We start from the raw sequence: 24,666 nt of genomic DNA on the forward strand, positions 1-24,666 counted from the left end.
CCACACGACACACCTACCACAACCACCACACGACACACCTACCACAACCACCACACGACACACCTACCACAACCACCACACGACACACCTACCACAACCACCACACGACACACCTACCACAACCACCACACGACACACCTACCACAACCACCACACGACACACCTACCACCACAATTACCACACGACACACCTACCACTACTACCGCTACAACTACCACTGCGATTACTACCCCTTATATACCACTACTACCACCACATCCGACCACCACCACCACAACAACTACCACAACTATTACGGCAGTATGTAACTCAGCTACCACAATAACCACTGCGACTACCACAAGCACCATTCCTACCAGCACCACATTTACCACAGCTACCACCACACCCACCACAACTACCATCATCTCCACTACAGTTACTACCACACCTACCACAACTACCACCATTATATCTACAACAATTACCACAACTACCACCGCTCTAATCCCTGCCTTCCTCTCTGACTACCACTCTCACCACAAGGCAAACCACAGCTACACGTGTTCCTACCACACACAACTCTCTCTCTCTCTCTCTCTCTCTCTCTCTCTCTCTCTCTCTCTCTCTCTCTCTCTCTCTCATAACACATAGACCCGTATCCTCGTCGGGTAAGGAGGCTCCCTAATACCTCTTCCTTAGCGATTTATCTTTGGATATGGCTGGTTTAATATCCTTTTGTACGTTACTTATGCAGAGTATGGCGATGTTCGAAGGATTTACGTACCACAGAACAGGCCAGTAAGGTGTAACAGGCAAAATAAATCGTATAGGAAAAGATGTTGATGGACATATAACAGAATAGGACAGTAAGGTGTAATAAGAAAATAAATCGCTTACGAAAAAGTGTTGAAGGATTTATATTTAAAAACTAAATGGGATAACAGGGTGTAAACAAGCAAAATATATCGCTTAGGAAAAGGTGTTGAGGGATTTATATGACAGAATAGGACAGTAAGGTGCAATAATCCAAATAAGTTGCTTAGGAAACGGTGTTAAAGGATTTATATAACACATAATAGGACAGGAGGCGGTGGCTCAATCGGTAGAGAGGTGGTGTGCAGTCCTAACGGACCCGGGTTCAAATCCCGGCTGGGGCAGGGAACAGTTTAAGGATTTGAATTTCATTAAATCAGGCTTTACTGATCTACCAGAAGACCCGCCGACATGTCGTAAAAATACCCCCGCTAATACCAATACACCAGTCCTGTATGAGACAGCCCTAGCATGTATTCAATATGGACGGTGGGTGTTAGTGCCGAAGTGGTGACATGTAGAGGTGTATGGTATGTAGGAGGACTGCTGGGCCTTGATAGCAGGCTGTGAAGCCTATGCCCAGAGTCGGACACATAAAAAATAAAAAAAAAAGATGCAATAATCAAATAAATCGCTTAGGAAACGGTGTTGAAGGATTTATATATGACAGAATAGGACAGTAAAGTGTAATAAACAAAGAAATCGCTTAGGAAAAGGTGTTGAAGGATTTATGTAACAGTAGGAAAATAGGGTGTAAAAAGCAAAATAAATCGCTTAGGAAAATGTATTGAAGGATTTATGTGCCACAGAATATGACAGTAGGGTGTATTAAATCGCTTACGAAAAAGTGTTGAAAGATTTATATAACAGTAGGAAAGTAGGGTGTAAAAAGCAAAATAAATCGATTAGGAAAATGTGTTGAAGGATTTATATAGTACAGAATAGGAGAGTAAAGTGTAATAAGGAAAAGAAATAGAGTAGGAAAAGGTGTTGAAGGATTTATATAACAGAATAGGCCAGTAAGGTGTAAAAGCAAAATAAATCGCATAAGAAAAGGTGTTACGGAGCTTTCTTAACCGACGGGAATACGGACCAGAAACACTGATGAAAATTCTATCAAAAACAAACAAACAAACAAATGAAAACGTAATAAAAGAAAACGAATGAGAGGAAGAACGTAAACAAACACATAAACAAACAAACAAGTGCACAAGCAAAAACACACACGTACACATGTAAAGACGTACACAGCCAAAGCACGCACACAGGATTAAAAACTTACATATGAAACGCACACGAATAGAAACGAACACACACACACACACACACACACACACACACACACACACACACACACACACACACACACACACACACACACACACACACACACACACACACACACACACACACAGGTAAAAACGTACACAGCCAAAGCACGCACATGGGATTAAAAACTTGCTTATAAAACGCACACATTTGAATAGAAACGTACTCAGGTTATAAAAAAATATACACATGCACCGCCATACATACACAATCAAACACACACACACACACACACACACACACACACACACACACACACACACACTCTCTCTCTCTCTCTCTCTCTCTCTGTAAGGAAGACAAAGACGGAAAACAATGGTGCCTACCCCCACGCGAGAGAGAGAGAGAGAGAGAGAGAGAGAGATAGGGGAGGTAGCAGGGAGAGTAAATAGGCCGTATCCTGACTCTCTCTCTCTGGATGACACTACCGAAATGGGAGTATACGGTGATTCTCTCTCTCTCTCTCTCTCTCTCTCTCTATCTATCTCTCTCTCTCTCTCTCTCTTAAACTGAGGAAAATAGCCTGATGGTAGCAAGTTGAGAGAGAGAGAGAGAGAGAGAGAGAGAGAGAGAGATTTCCCTCACTAATCCGCCCTTGTGACTCAAACACGAATTTCATTTTCTTACTTTCTCTACTCCATTAACCCCTTCAGTTCCATGACCTCAATTATTCTGTTACTGATAAAGCCAGACGATTTTACACATCCACAATGGCGGTTCATAAATTTGGGGAGGGGGGGGTAAGTATCCTCAAAGGGGTGTGTGAGCCGGGAGCAGGGCAATGAAATGGCGGGGAACAGGGCGACATGGAGGCGATTTGTTTGTGGCTACCTCTTATGGGATTAAGGCGTCTGGCAATAGATAGATAGATAGGGTAATTTTTTCTTTTTTTAAGGGGGGTGTATCGGTAAAATTTAATGCTATTATGTCATTGCTTCATAATAAGGAAGATTATTGAGCAGTGAAATGGCGGGGGACAGGGTGACGTGGAGGCGATTTGTTTGTGGCCACCCAGTATAAGAGATTGAGGCGTCTGGCAATATATAGATAGATAGATAGATCATGAGCAGGATGTGGTTATATTCTGGGTATTTAGACAGGATACTGACGGCTTTTGAAACTCCATATCGCTGTTAATAGGGCTGTTCTGCTGTTAAGGAAATGGAGGAAGGAGGGGGGGGGGAAGAAAACTCGATGGATCTTCACTACTTCCTAAAACTGAACCAGGCGTAGAACTGATTCAATAAGTGTTTCACCCATCACACTGGTTGTCAAGCCTGTGTGTTCTGCTGGCAACTCTTACTGTGGTTGATGTCCATATACCGATTTAATTCTATAGCTTGTGGTAGTGGTGGTGGTGGTGGTGGTGGTTGTACTTGTAGTAGGAGTGGTAGTAATAGTAGTAGTAGCAGTAGTAACCCCAGGCTCATCTGAACGTGAACCCAGTGCACTGCAGGCTAAAGTTACCCCTTCTTACGCCATCCGTCTTTCGGGGGTGGGGGGATAGGGAGGGAATCGAGAGACTGTACAGCGGGCAGCTCCACCACCCGGCCCTCTCAGTGCCACTACGTGAAGGCGTCCCTCTCCAACACGTGTTAAAATTAATAAGAAGAAATAATTACATGGATCTCGATAAAACGAATACTCCGTTCACTTTAGGCGTAAAATTGCCGCCTCTCCGTCTCGACTACGGTGCTGGTCACGAAGAAGTGCTATGGAGAGGATGTGGAGCCGTGGTATCGTCTTATTCTGCCTCTGACCTAAAGGGAAATAAGGTACAAAAGGACGAAAATCTTGGCAAAGTTGAAATGAACTGGCCCTTGTGATTTTTTATTCGTTTTGTGTGTGTGTGTGTGTGTGTGTGTGTGTGTGTGTGTTAATTCCACTCACTTCCTTTCGTTCACTTTGCTAGCCTGTTGGAAATTCGTTCAGGTCTTCTTTCACATTATTTCCCCTTTTTTCATATTTCCTTCTAAAATTTCCTATTGTCTCCACTCTCCTTCTCCCTGTCCGTTATACTCTCTCTCTCTCTCTCTCTCTCTAGCCTCCTTTTCCTCCACCTACTCTCCTCCTTCCCCCTCCCTGTCCTCCTCCCTTTCTCCTCTATCATGTCCCTCTTTCTGTACTCTTCTCTCCCCATCTCTCTACAGTACCTCTCTCCCCGTCTCTGTCTGCCTCTCTGCCTCCTCATTCGCCCCCTGTATTTTCTCTCCCTCTTCTGCTGTCTCTCCCTCCCCACTATACCTCCTCCTCTCTCTCTGTTCCCCCACTTCCCCTTTCTTCTGTATCATTTTCTTCACTTCCTACCCCCTCTTCTCCCCCTCCCCGTTTCCCTTTCCCCCTTCCCCTCCCCCTCAGCCTTCTTCACCCTCGTCCCCCTTCCCTCCCCCCCTTAAGTTTCTCCTTCATTCCTCGTCCCCCTCCCCCTCCTCCCTCTTCCTCTCGTCCCCCTGCCTCCTCTCTCAACCTCTCCCCTCTCCCTCTTTGTCCTCCTCCATTCTCGTCCCCCGCAACTTTCCTTTTCCCCCCCTCCTCCCCCCCTCGATCACTCTTCTTCTCTCTCCTCCTTCCCCTTCTTTTCCCCTCCCCCCTCCAACACCCACACTACCCCCGCCAGGCCACTCACACCCCCATAAATGGTGTAGTTGTGGCATCCCCCCCCCCGATGACCCTGCCCCACCCCTCTTCGCTATGCCCCTCTCCGTATGACTCAGCCTCTGTGCCTTCATCCTGGTATATCCCAATACTACACATACTACACATTCCTACACACACACACACACACACACACACACACACACACACACACACACACACACACACACACACACACACACACACACACCACTTCTGGAACTACAGTAGTGTTGATTTTACTACCATATCAGCTCACACTACATAATTACCACAGCTCTTTACCAGAGCAATCACTACCACCACCACAGCCATCACCACTACCACCACAAACACGACTATTATTGCTACCATCATCACTACCGCTACCTACCATCACCACAACTACCACTGCCCGCTACCACCACCACCACAGCTACCACAACCGTTACCACGACCATAACTACCACTCCCGTCCCCCACCACACCACCACAACTACCACAATCACCACATCGAAGCTTCCAAGTAACATTTGAGCTTCGACGTAAAGGGAGTCATTTCCCTTTCTTGTGAAAAGCAGGACCATGTTTATTTATTTAAGTTACTGTTACCCTACACCGTTACCCTACACCGATACCCTACACTGTTACCCTACACCGTTACCCTACACTGTTACCCTACACTGTTACCCTACACTGTTACCCTACACTGTTACCCTACACTGTTACCCTACACTGTTACCCTACACTGTTACCCTACACCGTTACCCTACACTGTTACCCTACACTGTTACCCTACACTGTTACCCTACACCGTTACCCTACACCGATACCCTACACCGATACCCTACACTGTTACCCTGCCCTGTTACCCTACACTGTTACCCTGCCCTGTTACCCTACACTGTTACCCTACACCGTTACCCTACACCGATACCCTACACTGTTACCCTACACCGATACCCTACACCGATACCCTACACCGTTACCCTACACCGTTACCCTACACTGTTACCCTACACCGATACCCTACACCGATACCCTACACCGATACCCTACACCGATACCCTACACTGTTACCCTACACCGATACCCTACACCGATACCCTACACTGTTACCCTACACTGTTACCCTACACCGATACCCTACACTGTTACCCTGCCCTGTTACCCTGCCCTGTTACCCTACACCGTTACCCTACACTGTTACCCTACACTGTTACCCTACACCGATACCCTACACTGTTACCCTACACTGTTACCCTACACCGTTACCCTACACCGATACCCTACACCGTTACCCTACACCGTTACCCTACACTGTTACCCTACACCGATACCCTACACCGATACCCTACACCGTTACCCTACACCGTTACCCTACACTGTTACCCTACACCGATACCCTACACTGTTACTCTACACCGATACCCTACACTGTTACCCTACACTGTTACCCTGCCCTGTTACCCTACACCGATACCCTACACCGTTACCCTACACTGTTACCCTACACCGATACCCTACACTGTTACCCTACACCGTTACCCTACACCGATACCCTACACCGATACCCTTCACCGTTATTCTACACTGTTACCCTACACCGATACCCTACACTGTTACCCTACACTGTTACCCTGCCCTGTTACCCTACCCTGTTACCCTTTCCTGTTACCCTGCCCTGTTACCCTACACTGTTACCCTTCCCTGTTACCCTACGCTGTTACCCTTCCCTGTTACCCTACACTGTTACCCTGCCCTGTCACCCTTCCCTGTTACCCTACACTGTTACCCTGCCCTGTTACCCTACACTGTTACCCTGCCCTGTTACCCTTCTCTGTTACCCTACACTGTTACCCTACACCGTTACCCTACACCGATACCTTACACTGTTACCCTTCTCTGTTACCCTGCTTAGTTACTCTGCCTTGTAACTATAATACTCTTCATTGCCCTCTTACTTAATTCTGTTACTCTTCCTGTTTTTCTTGCCTGTTACTCTGCTCTGTTACCCTTCCCTCTCACCCTGTCAAATCCTCCCTCTCACCCTGTCAAATCCTCCCTCTCACCCTGTCAAATCCTCCCTCTCACCCTGTCAAATCCTCCCTCTCACCCTGTCAAATCCACCCTCTCACCCTGTCAAATCCTCCCTCTCACCCTGTCAAATCCGCCCTCTTGCCCTGTGAAATCTCCCCTCCTACTGTCAGATCTTCCCTCCTACCCTGTCAAATCTTCCCTCTTACTGTCAAATCTACCCTCTTCAATGCATTCACCTCAGTTACTTCAGTTACTCGGCTCAGGTTACTAGTATTAGGTAACTGGCTCATACTTGGCTCAGTTACTCGGCCCATTTTTTTTACAAATTATTTTTAACGACGTAATCACTTGGTCATTAAATTTTCTTATAAGTGTTAAGAGAAGGTAACACACTTCGCTGTTAAGTAGCACCATTACTCGGCTTATTTCTATTATCTATCTATTGCCAGACGCCATAATCCCGTAAGGGGTGGCCATTTGACTTTGAGTTATTTGTTTTACGGGAAGGGACACCAATCCCTCACCAATCCACTTGTTGACACGTAGGGAGCACGTATAGTTTGGTTATATGGTTACCACCCAGCGTTGTAAATGGTTTCTTGGTCTGCTTATTTACTGCATCTTTATCTGCTAATTATTCCTCATCTGCTCATATACAACTCTTAGCTTATTTATCTAGCTCAGATCCTCGGCTCAGTTAATTTATCCCCTGAGATCAGTAGTTTAAACAGATAATTCCATTCAATTACTGACCCTCATCTGCTCTGCCTAATTTATCAGTTTTAGTTGCTCATCTCAGTCTTGTTGTTCTCAGTTATTCAGATCAGTTTACTCCGCTACACTGCTTGATCTCAGTTATTCAGCTTCGTTTACTCCGCTACACTGCTTAATCTCAGTTATTCAGCTCAGTTTACTCCGCTACACTGCATAATCTTAGTTATTCAGCTCAGTTTACTCCGCTACTCTTCTTTATCTCAGTTATTCAGCTCTGTTTACTCCGCTACTCTTCTTTATCTCAGTTATTCAGCTCAGTTTACTCCGCTACTCTTCTTTATCTCAGTTATTCAGCTCAGTTTACTCCGCTACTCTTCTTTATCTCAGTTATTCAGCTCTGTTTACTCCGCCACACTGCTTTATCTCTCGCCTCAACAGCCTAACTCAGCTCAGAAGCGTCAGTGAGAAATTGACAAAAACCGTAGACATGATCAGTTTTATTCAGAGTAAGAGACCTAAGCCTGGGCGGAGAATGCAGCCAGTTCTTATCTCAAGACAGCTCCAGTATCCAGCCCAGCCCTAATTCTCAGTCCAGTCCTAATTCTCAGTCCAGCCCGCCGGTCTTAAATCTTCGTAAATTCCTGTATTGGGATTCGCATGCAAATCCGGCTTGGTTTCTATGCGCGTAAAGTGTCCCTAAAAAACGCGCCTCTCCTAAAGAAGTCGAGATATACGCATGAGGGGAGAAGGAGTGGAGGGGAAAGGGGGATGGGGAGGGTATTGGAGGTGTGTGGTTGAATGAGGTGATGTGAAGTGAGCTGGGATGTGTGGAGAGGAGGGGAGGTGTGTTAAGGAGTACAAAGGTACAAAGGAGTACAGTACAAAGGAAAGCAAACAGCAACAGACCTTATGGTCCTTTCGAGGCTGTTTGTTACTGAGTAGACTATGAATAAGAGATCTAGCTCTACAAGCTGATGAATAAGGATAGTAAAGCAAGAAGGAGAAAAGAGAGAGGAGAGGTGAGTTGAGGTGAAGTAAGGTAAGAAGAGTGAACAGGTGAGCAGAGATGTGAGGCGAGGAGAGGTGCGAGATATCGAGGGATGTATAAGTAGAGGAGAAAGAGAGATGAGAGGTGCTGAGAGAAGAGAAACGAGGTGAGGTGAGGTGTGGAGAGGTGAGGTGAGATGTGGAGAGGAGAGAGGAGAGGTGCTGAGAGAAGAGAAATGAGGTGAGGTGTGGAGAGGTAACGTGAGGTGTGGAGAGGAGAGATGAGAGGTGCTGAGAGAAGAGAGGCGAGATGAGGTGAGGTGAGGTGAGGTGAGGTGAGGTAAGGTGAGGTGAGGTGTGGAGAGGTGAGGCGAGGTGAGGTGAGGTGGAGCACAGGTACAGGTAACCTTGTCAAGGACGGTATTGTTGCAAGAACTGTGGAGGTGGTGGTGTGGTGGTGGTGGTGGTGGAGGTGGTGGAGGTGGTGGTGATAGCCTAATGCCACGCTTCTCTTGCTCTTGTGGTGAGAGTAATGTGGTGGTGATAGCTGTGGTAGTGATGGTGGTCTATAGTGATGATGATGACGGTGGTAGTGGTGGTAATGTAGTGGTGATGGTTGCGTGGTTGTCGTATTGTGGTGATGACAAAAGTAATGTGGTAGTGAGGTAGTGGTGACAGTGTGGTGGGGGATGGCAGTAAAGTGGTAGTGTGGCAGTGGTGGTGGTGGTAGTTGTGGTAGTGGTGGTGGAAGTATTAATAATTAGTGTGGCTGAGGAAATAATTGCATTGTGGGCGTGCTAACAATGACTCATGGTAGTGGTGATGGTGGCAGCCAAGAGGAAGGGTATGGTGGGGAGAATGGCAGCCCGCCCCTTAACCCATTGCTATACAATTTCGTAGAGAGTATGTTACCTTTATCTACTACTACTACTACTACCGGTACTGCTACTACTACTGCTACTACTACTAATAATAATAATGATAATTGTAACAGTAGTGGTGTTGGTGGTGGTGGCGGTATGATGATGATGATGATGATGATGATGATGATGATGATGATGATGATGATGATGATGATGGTGGTTGTTGTTGTTGTTGTTGTTGTTGTGATGGTGGTGGTGGTGGAGGTAGTTGTGGTAGCAGTTGTGGTGGTGGTGGTGGAGGTAGTTGTAGTAGCAGTTGTGGTGGTGGTAGTAGCAGTTGTGGTAGTGTATTAGTCTGGCTACCAAACTAACAATATTATACCCGTTCAACACGCCCCTCTGTACTAAAGGACTTAATGAAGACTGTATCTGTACCCATCACTGCCAAACACCCATCGTAAACTCAGGAAAAACACAGAGATACAAAGGCAAGTAAAACACGAGATACAAAGACAAGTAAAAACACAGATACAGACACAAGTAAAAACATGGAGAGATACAAAGACAAGTAAAACACAGAGAGATACAAAGACAAAAACACAGAGATACAAAGACAAGTAAAACACAGAGAAATACAAAGACAAAAACACAGAGATACAAAGACAATTAAAACACAGAGAGATACAAAGACAAAAACACAGATACAAAGGCAAGTAAAAACACAGAGAAATACAAAGACAAAAACACAGAGATACAAAGACAAGTAAAACACAGAGAAATACAAAGACAAAAACACAGAGATACAAAGACAAGTAAAACACAGAGAAATACAAAGACAAAAACACAGAGATACAAAGACAAGTAAAAACACAGATACAAAGACAAAAACACAGATACAAAGACAAAAACAGAGATACAAACACAAAAACACAGATACAAAGACAAAAACACAGAGAAATACAAAGACAAGTAAAAACACAGAGAAACAAAGACAAAAGCACAGAGATACAAAGGCAGGTAAAAACAGAGATACAAAGGCAGGTAAAAACAGAGATACAAAGGCAGGTAAAAACAGAGATACAGAGGCCAAGCTAAAAACGTCACTGTTAAGATGGCGTTCACCTTGACGTATCTCTTAACCTGAACAAAATCGTGTGACGCAAGCCAAGATTAAACGTAAAAAGGATGTACGCGGTGTGAAGTGGTGCAGGGAGTAACGGTGGTGGCTGTGGTGGTGGTTGTGGTGATGGTGATGGTTGTGGTGATGGTGGTGGTGGTGGTGGTGGTGGCAGTTGTGATGATAGTAATGTCAATGAAATCTTTACCTGATTAACACTAAAGAGAGAGAGAGAGAGAGAGAGAGAGAGAGAGAGAGAGAGAGAGAGGATGGGATGGGATGGGATGGGATGGGACAGAAGGCTAGAGATGGGCAGTAACACCGTGGCAGAGAAAGTTATCTTGGGGGTGGAAAGGCAGGTAATGATCCAAGAAAACGTGTGTGTGTGTGTGTGTGTGTGTGTGTGTGTGTGTGTGTGTGTGTGTGTGTGTGTGTGTGTGTGTGTGTGGCAGGAAGGGAGTCAGGCTACAGTAACAAGTGAGGAACAATACTCACTGTCCGGATAGTGTCAGTCATCATACACCCTCTCTTACTCACACCATACACCCATACTCTCTCTCTCTCTCTCTCTCTCTCCGTACACCCGTATACACACCATCACAACCATAGCCTACACACCACCATACATCTCAGGCACAACATACGGGTACATGCATATTCTGTACACCGCCATTCTCACACACACACACACACACACACTATGGATTGCAGATATATATAACTTCTCTGTGTTATTTCAGCCAGCTCCAAGGATAAAAATGGTGTAGCATATAAAAGAACACCAAGATGCAATGTACAAAAGCAGTCGGTGAGGGAGAGGTGTTGAGTAGCCTCCTGAGTCGTCAAAGATCTATCTATCCATAACCCCAGACGCCATAATCCCTTAGCATTCACACACAACCAACTCATTCCCCGTGCTTCCTTGCCGCCATATATTACACGTATCTCACAAAATACTAGGAGCTTGGCCACAACCAATTTCCGTATAATAATCCCAGTTCTATCTCCACATCCATTGTCATATCACCTTCATTAAATAATCGCCAAATTTCGCCACTACTAATCCCTTTTCGTATAATAAATCTTGTACAATCGCTGCGTCCACTTAACAAGTCACACTGAATAATCCTAAATCCTTCGCCGCAGCCAACCCACTTCCCTGTATATACCTTCCTACGACCGCTCTGTTGCCGACATAAGTACCCTATCACTGAATACTCGCAGGGAACTTAATTGACTGATACAGTTCATTAGCTTGACTTTACGATCTTGCTTACGACGCTGTTTACCTTCTAACGAGCCTGTAGTGTTTATGCGCGGCCAGATGTGTTTGTTTCTCTACTATCAATCACAGTCCATTATCACCTATTAGCTGTGTTCGCCTTTAGTTCCCCGTCTCGTAACATCACTCGTCTACTGGTGGATATAATTTGCGAGGGCCGTTTTGGGGTTTGTTTGTGTACTTGAGGGATAACGGGATGATGGCGCGTTCGTTGGCGCTGCTGAACTCACCCAGCGAACGATATGGCTGGCGGGTTCATGTGTGCTGAGAGAGAGAGAGAGAGAGAGAGACGGGGAACAGTTACATAGATACACACCACAGACATGGCGGTCCTTTGTAGATAGCCTGCCCGCAATACTGATAAAATAACATACTCTTCAGTTTTACAAGTGTATGACGGCAAGGAGAGAGAGTCATGCTGAGGTGGGAAGCAAAGCGAGAGGGAGACAGTGGAGGAAGGAGGAAGGGAGGGGAGTGAAGGAAGGATGGAGAGATGAATGGAGCAAAAAGGGAAGGGCAGAGAACAGGACGAATGGAAGCAGAGATAAAGACAGTGAAACAAATGGTGGAGAGAGAGAGAGAGAGAGAGAGAGAGAGAGAGAGAGAGAGAGAGAGAGAGAGAGAGAGAGAGAGAGAGAGAGGATGGAAGGAACAAAAATAAAAGGGGGACAAAAACGAAAGAATAAGATTAAATAAAATACAGAAGACTATAATTCAGAATATGGAAAAAAGATATTACAAGGGAGATACACAAAAATATAATTCTCTCTCTCTCTCTTTCTCAAACTACTGTAAATTATTAAGTCATTCTATTAGTACTAAGGCCGGACCACCAAGAGAGCACCACCATCCTCTCTCTCTCTCTCTCTCTCTCTCTCTCTCTAAAATCGGGCGTATAATTCCCACTAGGTCACCTTCCATCCGTCGGTTAGATAACAACACTGTTCTTTACGTCTTTGTCAATATCTTATCTCTCGCTTATCTCTCCCTCCGTCCTGTTCTACTGGAGAGAGAGAGAGAGAGAGAGAGAGAGAGAGGGGAGGAGGGGGGAAATAGGGATTAACAGAGAGAGAAGAGGGACATGGTAAACAACGAAACGAGAGAGAGAGAGAGAGAGAGAGAGAGAGAGAGATGGAAACGAAATAAGAGATAGACAGACAGACAGACAGAGGGGGGGAAATGGGAAACGTGAGAGAGAGAGAGAGAGAGAGAGAGAGAAGGGGGGGGACTCAAGGAATGAAGGAAAATAGAGGATGAACCACAGGGCAGAGAAGGAAAAAAAAAGTTAGAGACAAATATAGCCACAGTTGGGAAGAGATGGAGAGCGAGAGACAAGAGATGGAGAAAGAAAATGAGACAAGAGAGATGAAGAAATGTGCGAGACGAAGGTGTGATGAGAAGGGATTAGAGAAATGGAAAGAGGAACTTGAGAAATGGAGAGAGAGAGAGAGAGAGAGAGAGAGAGAGAGAGAGAGAGAGAAAGGGAATAGATAGTTTGAGAGGGTGTGTGTGGATTGAAGAAGGGAGTGAAACAGAATGAGGGAGGTAGAGAAATGGGGGTGAGAGAGAGAGAGAGAGAGAGAGAGAGAGAGAGAGAGAGAAACTGGAAGAAACGGACAGAAATTTAACAGAGGCGAAAGAAGAGAGGGAGATTTGGAGGATAACAGGAGAGACGAGAGGAACTTGGGAGGAAGAAAGCTGGTTGGAGAGAAAATTATTAACATGACAAGTAGGACGCTTTTTATTATTCTTACAACCTCCATACGATTTTATGTTACGAGATCCTCTGGCAGCGATGGGTTTTTTGAAGGCTGCATCTAACGCTTCTTGTTCCAAAAATCTGAGCCGAGTAAAATCGTCTAGATGCGGCATGAGTGATAAACGAAAGCGTCAATGTTGTTATCTGGTCAACCCCTTCCCCTTGAAGCTGGGAAAAATCGTCTGACAGTCACACGCATAAAATTAAAAGGGAAAATCGTTTGAATGGCAGGGAACGAGGGAGGAAAGGCAAGAGTGTAAGAAACGAGACGAAAGCAAAATAACAACAGTCCTTAGCTGTGAATCTTACCCCTCCCTCCCTCTCTCTCTCTCTCTCTCCTAAGTAACCGTCTATCTATCTGTCCATCCACGTAACTATCTATCGTCTATCGTAACACCCTTCACAAGTCCGAGATAAATAATGACCTCGCAATGGCAACACTCTCAAGGCCCATTCTTGCCACCTCAACATTTTCTTTTTTCTTTCTTCGTCGTCTCTCTCACAGGCTAAAAAAAAACTCTATCCTTCTCTCACTCTCTTTATTTGCTCAAAATTTCAGTAGCAACGTAAAGTATTTTGAAGAAATTAGGTAAAAAAATATTAGGTTAAATATTGGCAACCGACGTTTAAGTATGATGTCTGGGTTAGCAACATGTGTACACGCAAAAATACACACAAATAGACATACATGCATAAACGTACACGAACACCGAAAATTTAACACCCTCGGTCACATACACACACACACACACACACACACACACACAAAATACATACATACATACAGACATACAGGCAGACCACACACACACACACACACACACACAGCGGTCGAGTAAATGATTGTAATTCACATTCATTGGAGTGTTCTGGTGCCCTTACTATTCCCTCTCTCTCTCTCCTACATTTTCCTTTGCTGAATGTCCTCTATTTCTTCTTTCCTCATTTCGTTTTTCGTTCACTCGTTCCTTCTTTCAGTCTTATTTGCTGCCTGTCGCATCTTACTCTTCTTTCCTAATCTTTTTTTTCTTTCTTCCCCTTCACTAAACCTTTTTTCCTTCCTTTTGGCTTCTCTCCTCACTCTGTTCCATCATCACCTGTTTTATTGTCCTTTATTTTCCTCTCATTCTTCGTTTCCTACCTTCCTGTTTCTCGTTTTCTTCGCAGTCACCCTTTCACGAATCCTCTTTGTTCTTTCCTTCTCTATTTGCCTCCAACTTTTTCCCTCTCTCCTGCCTGCTTTCTGATATCTTGCTATTCTCTTTCTCCTCTCACGCATCTTTCTTTCGTATTCTTCCTTCACTTCTAATTCCTCCTGTATCTTGTACCTTTTTTTCATCTTGCTAGTCCCGGTTCCTTTCCCTTCCATTTTCTTTTCATTGGACCCATGTGTCTTCTCAGTTGCTTTATTCCTCCTTCCATTCTTCCCGGCCCTCTCCTTTGTGTTCATATTCCTCCATTCTTACTCTTCTCTCTTCACATTCTTTACATTCCCTGTGCTTTGCTGCTTCCTTTCTCTCCTCTCCTCCTTGTGCATTTCGCACTTTTCCCGTCTAGTCTTTGTACATCTTCCCTCCTCTGTTTTTTGATCTCATTATTACCTGCGGCGAATCCGACAAGTCTATAAGTGGTACACCTGGGGGCTATTTTTTCCTCTCACCTTCAAGGAAATTTCGAAAATCTGTTCTTGGAGAGCTCAGCGATTTTGTTAAAAAGTATAAAGTTGCTCAGCTTGAAATTTTGAGTTGGTTTAACACAGCTGTTGCGACAGCAGACGCATCAGCTATTTGGCGATTTTCGATTTCGGCAATAAGGAGGCATTTTGGTGACATTCTTGTGAGATACAAAGTTCTTCAGCACTAAATTTGGAGTTGATTGAACTTGTCAGATGTTGCATCTGTAGTTTCGCCGCAGGTCTATAGTATTTGCTTGATTTACCCTCCTTTTTGTCCTTCCATTTCTCATTCCATTTTCTCCTCCCAGCTCTTCAGTTTCTCTTGCCGTTCCTTCCTTTCTCCCTTCTTCAGTCTCTTATCGGTCATTTTCCTCCTCTTTTTTTTCTCTCTCTCTTTCTCCCCAGTCCTTCCTCCCTGCTCTGTCTCCAGCATATCTCCAAGTCCTCCCCTTCCTTCCACAGGCGAGCCCCACCGCACAAAACAAATGCGCATCGTCCACAATCAGGGACCCCAACAAAGCATCCATTAACCCACGTTCCCGGCCCTCGATGCAAATACACAGTAGTCTGGTTATTGTTGCCGTGGCCCCCCAAACAGCATCCCGGGAACATAAAAGCGATAACCATATAGAGACGACAGGACATAAAAACCCCCCAGAGTGAGACGGGACATAGGAAGGCTTACATAAACATGGCGACGGTGTAGCGAGCCGGGCGGTAAAGGTGGGTGGCATCGGATTTTATGTCCAACTGCCGATTCATTTAGTTTATTATTTCTAAAAAGATCATTCCTACGATTTCATTAACCTAACTGATCCCTAGGTATCTTTTTCATTTTGATCTTGCCATGATTTTTGCTCGTCTTTTTGAAATGGAGGGGCGCGGTATACGCTTGGTGGGAGTCAATTATTTAAATTCGATTCCCCGTCGTAACTTAGATATGTTTTTACGACAGGAACTAGAAATGAGATTTTTTGTCACTCGTTTCCTTGATCTTCCTGCAGAAAATATTTATAACCTGCATTAATTTCCGTCCCGTAACTAAGATGCATTTATGAAGTTACAACAGGGGGCAGAGGATGGTTCGACAGCCCCCTTGTCTCTCCTGCAAATCAAAAGCTGAGTTATCGCAGGGAATTGATCGTACGTGTCTGTGTATCCCGATCCATCTTTTTTTCCCCCAGGATGAAGCAAGCCTGGTAGGAGCGAGAATACACTAGTACGGACGGAATTAAGGATCGAAGTATTCTGTTGGTTTGTTTTTGCTTTCTTTAGACGTTTTTGTTCGTCCTAGAAATATTTTGTGAGAGGGACAGTGAAGGCTCTCTATACACTCTACAAGTCTCCTGAGATGCATATAATGTGTCGGTAGATTGCATGAAGTAAAGAATTCTTCCTCGTACTGAAGAGGCTTATTATAGTTCTGTCACTCTTGTTATTGATGCATTGATAATTTTTTTCCTTGCATTTAAAGAGTTGTGTTTCTCTCCAGATTCGTTTTCCTTCATATAAATATCTCCCGACTATCTTCAGGCTCGTTTCCCCTCATTAATATCTCCAGACTCGTTTTTCTCAATATAATTATCTCCAGACTCAACCTTCTCTCCATATAAATATCACTAGATTCGTCTTCTCTCCATATTACTATCTCCAGACTCGTTCTTCCTCCTTATAAATATCTCCAACCTCATTTTCCTCCATAAAAGTATTTCCAGACTTGTTTTCCCTCCATATATCTCCAGACTCATTTTCCTCCATATAAATATCTCCAGACTCGTTTTCCCTCCATATAAATATCTCCAGATTCGTTTCCCTCCATTAAGTACCTCCAGACTCATTTTCTCTCCATGTTACTATCTCCAGACTCGTTTTCCTCCATATAAATATCTTCAGACTCATTTTCCTCTCATATAAATATCTCTAGACTCGTTTCCCCTCTTATTAAATATCTCCGGACTCGTTTTTCTTCTTATAAATCTCATGACTCATTTTCCCTTCATATCAGTATCTCCAGACTCGTTTTTTTGTTTCACTCTTTCCTTTGTCAACAATTCTCAGTTTCTTCTACGCGTCACCATCACATTCCCACATTTCTGAGTCTCGGTTGACTTACACAACAACAGTGAGGCAACCCATAGTCACGTCATGTCGTCGTGCTTCCTGTCCGACTGGTCATCAAAACAAATCAAGGAGGCGGACACAATTTTTCGAAGGCTGGAAAATACGTCACAGCGGTGGACACAATTTTTCTAAGGCTGGAAAATGTCACAGCGGTGGACACAAAATTTTTCGAAGGCTGGAAAATATGTCAGAGCAGCAGACACAACTTTTCGAAGGCTGGAAAATACGTCACAGCGGTGGACACAATTTTTCGAAGGCTGGAAAATATGTGACAGCGGCGGCCATGGAGGTGTGCGGCTCGTGGAGTTTACATAACGTTGAGCGGCGCATTAATTGAATATCCCCACCACGACTCGGATCAGAGTTTGTAGCGGCTCTCCATATACGGGTACTAAGATTGATGTGCAGAGGGGAAAAAGAGGGAATAATTACTGAGGCGGTAGGAGGGGGAGGGGGCTCGGTTAATTGCGCAAGGCGAACATTATTTGTGCCATGTACTTAAGTTGCAATTGAATCTCCACACACACACACACACACACACACACACACACACAGTGGCGTATTAGTAAGCAGCAGAAATGGTTACAATAGGCCTAGGAAGGAAAATAAGACAGTTTTTCATTACAGGTGAAGAAGAAACGCGAAAATAAGTAACACTATACGCACGAATTTTTTTTACCATTAAATAAAATCTCTGGCCATAAAAAAACGATGAAATATTAAAGACATCAGGCTATTGACAGGATTAATGGGGGCTGCCTCTTAATCTCTTCACCTCAAGGTCTTTCCCAAGGTAATTATAAGAGATGTAGGCGTGAATGAAAAAATCGGATCTCGTAATTAAGGAGTGAAGAATGGCGAGGAGAGAGAGAGAGAGAGAGAGAGAGAGAGAGAGAGAGAGAATTATCCATCCCGTCCTACTATTGCCAGAAACAAGAATCATTTAAGGAAAGGAAGGGGAAGGGAGGGAGGGAGGGAGGAAAACAGGTAGGAAAGAGAGGGAGGAAAGTTGGATTGAGGAAAGAATTGGAGGGATGGGTCTGGGGAGGAGTGGGAAAGGGAGTGATGGGGAGGTGGGTATGGAGAGAGAGAGGGGGGGGGGCGGTTGGGAGAAAGTGAGATAGGAGAGGTTGATGGAGGGAGAGGGTGATAAGCGGGGGATATGGGAAAGGGATGTCATATGGGAAGGGTGACAGTGAGAGTGCTGTGGTGTGGTGTGGTGTGATGTGTGGTGTGGCGCGGTGTGGAGTGGTATGATAGAGGGGTGATGTGGTGTGCAGTGGTGTGAGAGATGGGATGGTGTGGTGTGGAGTGATGTGATAGAGGGGGTGGTGTGGTGTGGATTAGTGTGATAGAGGGTGTGGTGTGGTGTGGAGGTATGTGATGTGATGTGGTGTGGTGTAGAGTGGTGTGTGGTGTGGTGTGGTGTTGGTACAAATGACACAACACCCAGAGAGTGGCCTTGCTATACCTGCTCTTATGCAACCCTTCCAGCATGCACTCCTACTCTCTCTCTCTCTCTCTCTCTCTCTCTCTCTCAGTAGATAATACATAGATTTTTAGACAACTTTGGACGGGGTAGCTTCCTCAGGTAAATTACCACCTATGTAATAAAGCCCTAGGAATGAAGGTATTTATAGAGCCACATGGACAGGTGGATGCATGAAAAATAGTCAGTGGGGCAGATCTCCATGGGCGTCAGGAGGTAGTGGTGTGCTGCAGCGGTTAGTTTTAGGACCGACTTAGTTCATTGTATACCTTCCCCTTATATCCATGACACCGATGAGAGACTGCATGGCTTGATGTAAGGTTATAATGGCTTCATAATAAAAGATCCTGGAATATACACCACCTCCATCATAAGCGAGAATGATAGGATAAAGTTGCAGCGAGATTTAAGCACACGCATCCACTGGTCATCTAGCAAGTTTATATGAACAGTTGCTACATGTCAGCAGTCGTAATAATAATATGAATAGGGAATGAAGACACAAGTGAGTCAACGTCAAGGATCTTCGTGTTATTGTATCGAGACAAAAGAATCTTCCAGGCCTGTAATGCAGCCGTCATGAAGGTTTATAAAGGGACGGATTCATTAACTGTTACGTCACATTCAAAACTAGGCCACAGGTATTGTTATTCAGGAAGTGTAGTACGGCCACACTTGGAATATGCAATGCGATTTTGGCCTCTATATGGTCCTTGTATCAGAACATAGACTTACCCGGTACCTAAAGTGAGTCTGTACAGCGCACTTAGAATATGCAATGCGATTTTGGTCTCTATATGGTTTCTGTATTTGCACATTGACTTGCCTGAATGTGAGTCTGTACAGCTCTGAGGTACTAAACAAATCCCTTCAATAATTACACTAAATAAATCGTGAGAAGACACATGTTATGGTAGCATAAAACCACTTGATCTCTGCTCCTTATCCAAACGTCTATAATTAGAAAGTACTTGTTGCTGTTTATATGTCTGTCCCACCACCTAGAGAAGACCATAAGGACTGTGTGATGTGTACCTATGTGGACTAGCTGTATGGTATACTGTGTGTGTGTGTGTGTGTGTGTGTGTGTGTGTGTGTGTGTGTGTGTGTGTGTTTAGTAATGTATGACAAAATCGACAGATCGACAGCACACACACACACACACACACACACACACACACACACACACACACACACACACACACCGCTACTATTCGAGAGTTCCTAAACCAAATGCAAGTGTTTGGGGGAAGCAGAAACAGAACGTGTGAAAAGGGCCTCTCACACAAGGAATCAAGGTAGAGTCTTTTAGGGTGAGAGGCAAACTTTGATCTGACTAAAACAATATGGTAGTTGCAAGAATACACACTTACTAACTGTTTCATGACGACAGCTGTTCAAGTTTGTTTTTTCACTGACAACAAGCGATTTATTCAGCAGAGAGAGAGACACACCCAGCCAAAGGGTGAAGGCGTGAACTTAAGGTAGAGAGGCATTAAGGCGTCGTAAAGGGAGTGCTCCAGAATAGCTTAGCCTAATTGAAGTGTCAGGCGTATAGCGAATTTCAGTCTATTGCCAGACGCCTTAATCCCCAAAGGGGTGGCCACAAACAAATCTCCTCCATGTTGCCCTGTCCCCCGCCATTTCACTGCCTTACTTCCAGCTCACACCCCCCTCTCTCATATACCTCTCCACTCCATCTCTCCATCTCATCCTTGGCCTCACCCTCCCTCTCCCCCCCTCCACCTTACTCACACTCTCCTCGTTAGTCTCTCACTGGTCGTTATTCTCATCGCTTATGCAGGCTTCCTGACACATCCTCCTTAGCGATTTATTATTGGATATGAACAAGTGATATAGAGTGTTGTTTGTGAGGTGTATGGTGATATTAGAATGATTTGAGTATCACAGAAGAGGTCAGCAAGACGTAAACCAAAATAAATCACTTAGGAACAGGTGTTAGGGAGTTTCTTTAATCTAGAATACCAGCAACAGGTGTAGTACTGAGCAGGATGGGCTTAGGGGCAAAGATTCCACACCTTTTGTAAATTCACATCTTTTTTATATATATTTTTTCAATCGTGCTTCCACCAGGCCACATGACTGGGAGAAGGAGAGGGTGAATGCGTCGAGGAGGTTACAGTCTCAATATTCCCTTCTAATTACACACACACACACAGACACACACACACACACACACACACACACACACACACATTATCCTTTATATTCTACTTTTACTGCTTGAAGGCCATTTTATTTAGCACTGGGGAGACACCTTCGTATTGTGTGTGTGTGTGTGTGTGTGTGTGTGTGTGTGTGTAGTGTTGATACCGTAAGTGCGACATTATTAAGTACACACGCTAAACACCACGGAACGCTAACAAAAAGAAACTACACACACACACCCACCCACACACACACACACACACACACCAGAACCAGGGAGATATAAACCAAACGCCCCACAAACAAACACAGCAGCGGCCTCTCTCAAACATAGGCCCGTCTTAGCGAGTGAAGATAGATTGATTGGCTGGGGAGGTGTGTGTGTGTGTGTGTGTGTGTTTGTGTGTGTGTGTGAGAGAGAGAGAGAGAGAGAGAGAGAGAGAGAGAGAGAGAGAGAGAGAGAATCAAAAACTAAGCAGGAGGACATGGAATGGACTTGAGGGGGACATGGAGGGAACTGGAGGGGGACATGGATGGGACATGGAGGGGGACATGGAGGGGACTTGAGGGGGAGATGGAATGGACTTGAGGGGGACATGGAGGGGACAGGTAAGGGAGTGAGTGCTTGAGCTTGGCCTACTTCACACACACACACACACACACACACACACACACACACGGGAAACATGTCGCCACTCCAGCAACCTGTCTCTCTGTCTGACCTTCTTTCTGTCTACACCTATCTATCTATCTGGCGCCACTCTCGCAACCCTTGTATCTCTCTCTCTCTCTCTCCTCTTTGTAGTCGCCTATGTCTATTCCTTTTTTTCTGTCTACCAATTTATCTATCAGTTTTCTATCTACCATTTTACCAGTTGCTCATCGTCGTCATCTACCCAGCCCTTATTCCCACGAGAGAGAGAGAGAGAGAGAGAGAGAGAGAGAGAGAGAGAGAGAGAGAAGGAAGGCCATAAACGCATCATCCGTCTCTCTTGTCCTTCTCTTTACCATTTATCTGTCTGTCTCTATTTCTATCTGCTTCTGTCTCAATATCTTTATCTCCTACCAGCCTGTCTCTCCATGTCTCTGCCTATATCTATGTCCTTTATATCTATCCTTCTGTCTATTTATGTCTATTCAGAAGTTAGGTAGCTCTCTCTGCCTACCCAAGCCACATGTTACCTTTAGCTGGGGCAAGGGACTCGTGGTGTTAGGAGGCTCTGTAGTTAGCACCTCTTCTATCTGTCTATTTATCTATTGCCAGACGCCTTAATCCCGTAAGGGGTGGCCACAAACAAATCGCCTCCATGTCGTCCTGTCCCTCGCCATTTCATTGCCCTGCTCCCAGCTCACACTCCCCCCTCTCTCATATACCTCATCCTTAGCGATTTATTTTGAAGGAACATAATTTTACGTAGATAACACTGAGGGAAATATGAGCTTCTTCTGTCCGATAACGTAATTCTCTCTCTCTCTCTCTCTCTCTAACCAGACGATTTTGAGGTTTGGAGGAGCACTTGGCCATTCTCCTCTTATTCTAACCTGGCCTAAAATTGCCATCTCTCCCCCTTGAATGCTGAGCTGTAACAGATTAGCATTCGTATATGATGTTAGTCACGAAGATGTGTAATGGAAGGGATGTAGAGCCGTAGCATTGTCTTTCTGTGCCACTGAGCCACGTGAAATAAGCTGCAAAAGGACGAAAATCTGGGCCAAGTCTGAATGACAGAGGTATAGAGAAAGGATGAATGTAAACTGTATTGGTCTTTTGTAATTTTTTTAAAAGCCTAGAGAGAGAGAGAGAGAGAGAGAGAGAGAGAGAGAGAGAGAGAGGGAGGGAGAGAGAGAGAGAGACAGAGAGAGAGAGAGGGAGGGAGAGAGAGAGAGAGATTTGTTTCACCTCTGGCCTAACATTTCATCCACTTACTCCCTCCACTCCACTCTTGGGCTTCCTCTCCACCACACAGTCTCCCTCTCCACCACAGTCTCTCCACCACACAAACTCCCTCTCCACCACACAGTCACCCTCTCCACCACATAGCCTTCCTCTCCACCACACAGCCTCCCTCCACCACACAACTTCCCTCTCCACCACACAGTCTCCCTCTCCACCACAGTCTCTCCACCACATAATCTCCCTCCCCACCACACAGTCTCCCTCTCCACCACACAGTCTCCCTCTCCACCACACAGTCACCCTCTCCACCACACAATCTCCCTCTGACCTTGGTGGTGGATGCAGCAATTCCACCACAACCCTTCCACCTTCACGCCTTTTCCTTAGCGATTTATTTGGCCGAGTACACCCTGCTAAGTTCGTATGTTATTTATTTGCTTTTAATATGAACATGGATGGCATAAACAAGCAGTAAGGAGGGGGAGCTGTGTTATTTCCTCCTTAACCCATATTTCCTCATTTTGCACTTTGTTTCACGTAGCTCAGTGGCAGGAGAAGACAATGTTACGGCTCTGCATCCTGTCCATGGCACTTCTTCGTGACTGGCATGATATTCTTGTGTTAATCTACCATATATAACTCTGTACTGACGAAGGAGATGGCAGTTTTAGGCCAAGCTGAAGTAAGAGGAGTGCAGTGAGCTTCCTGTAACGAGAATATTTTGATGGATTCATTGAACAAAAAAAAATTCTTCCACCACAGTCCTTCCTTCGCCATGTATCCTTCCAGCCTCTCCTGCCACCTTGTACAGTCTTCCTGCTTTAGTTGTCTGGCTCACCTCACGCCTCAGCACCAACAGACAAACGTGATACAGTTCAAAGCACAGGGAAGCCAATAACAAACAAGGGTGTGGGTTACAGATAAAGTAAATTAAAACAAAAATACGACTGAGATGGTACAAATTCTTTTACAACTTGTTGGAGTGCTGGGCGAGGGACTGACCTTGCGATGGGCTCCTTCTCCACCTCGTAGTCGTCCTCGATGCAGCCTGACTGGAAGACGGTGAGGCGGTCAGGGTGTCGGTCGAGGCTGAGTAGTCCCCGCAGCCCCCCTGCGTCCCCTGGCGTGCCATGGGCCATGCTGAGCAGTTCCCGCATCATACAACAACACTAACAGCTGGCAAATTACCAGAACGCGCAAGGAGTGTCCTCAGATCGCGCAAATGCTATCCTATAACCACTGAAGGCAGTATCGTAGGATTGCTCCAAGGGGTCCACTGATCACCCTCTCTGGGTATCTGGTTCTTTCGGGTGATCCTAAGATCGCGCAAGGGGGTCCTCAGACTGCACACAGGCAGTCTGAGAATCACGCCAGGGGGTCAGCTAATAGCGGAGTGACGTCTGAAGACCGTGCAGTTGTTACAATTTGCGCGAGTGGTGATGGTTGCTGGTGTGAAGTTGCTCGAATGTGGTGGCCACCGTCGATTCCAGCACTTGTTACCGAGGCTGCGTGACCCTCAGATAGCGCAGTGAAGGGTGACTCGATCCTCTGATAACCCTGTGCCTCGCTGGGCTGTGGACTCAATGCTCAGAAAGCGCAATGTAGGAGGCAACTTCTCTAGAAAGCAGAAAACTGGGTACAGGTCGCTGCTCGTGAAAGCGCAGTGGCAGGGTATGACTTTTCCATAAACAAGCTCTAACACACTGGATTATGCGACTTTTGCTCCGTGTCGGGTCCTCGTCACCACACTAGCACCACCACCGTCACCACCACGATCACCACAACACACACTCATCACCGTCCCTCACCCCCACA

The 24,666-nt window shown here is 45.3% G+C and overlaps 1 protein-coding gene across 1 annotated transcript in view; it reads right to left on the reverse strand.

The window, feature by feature from the left end:
- Nucleotides 1-24,666, reverse strand: part of LOC145407879 (uncharacterized) — a 155,777-nt gene that overhangs the window by 131,034 nt on the left and 77 nt on the right. Inside the window, exon 1 of the mRNA XM_080278744.1 lies at nucleotides 23,854-24,666. This exon is cut by the window's right edge and continues 77 nt beyond it. Within this exon, the coding sequence (XP_080134870.1) occupies nucleotides 23,854-24,011 (158 nt within the window). The 5' untranslated portion in view covers nucleotides 24,012-24,666. The remainder of the gene's footprint in view (nucleotides 1-23,853) is intronic.

The sequence above is a fragment of the Coenobita brevimanus genome, chromosome 74 (genome assembly GCF_032717465.1).
Source record: "Coenobita brevimanus isolate Jiangsu-jjx chromosome 74, ASM3271746v2, whole genome shotgun sequence".
NCBI classification, from domain to species: Eukaryota; Metazoa; Arthropoda; class Malacostraca; order Decapoda; family Coenobitidae; genus Coenobita; species Coenobita brevimanus.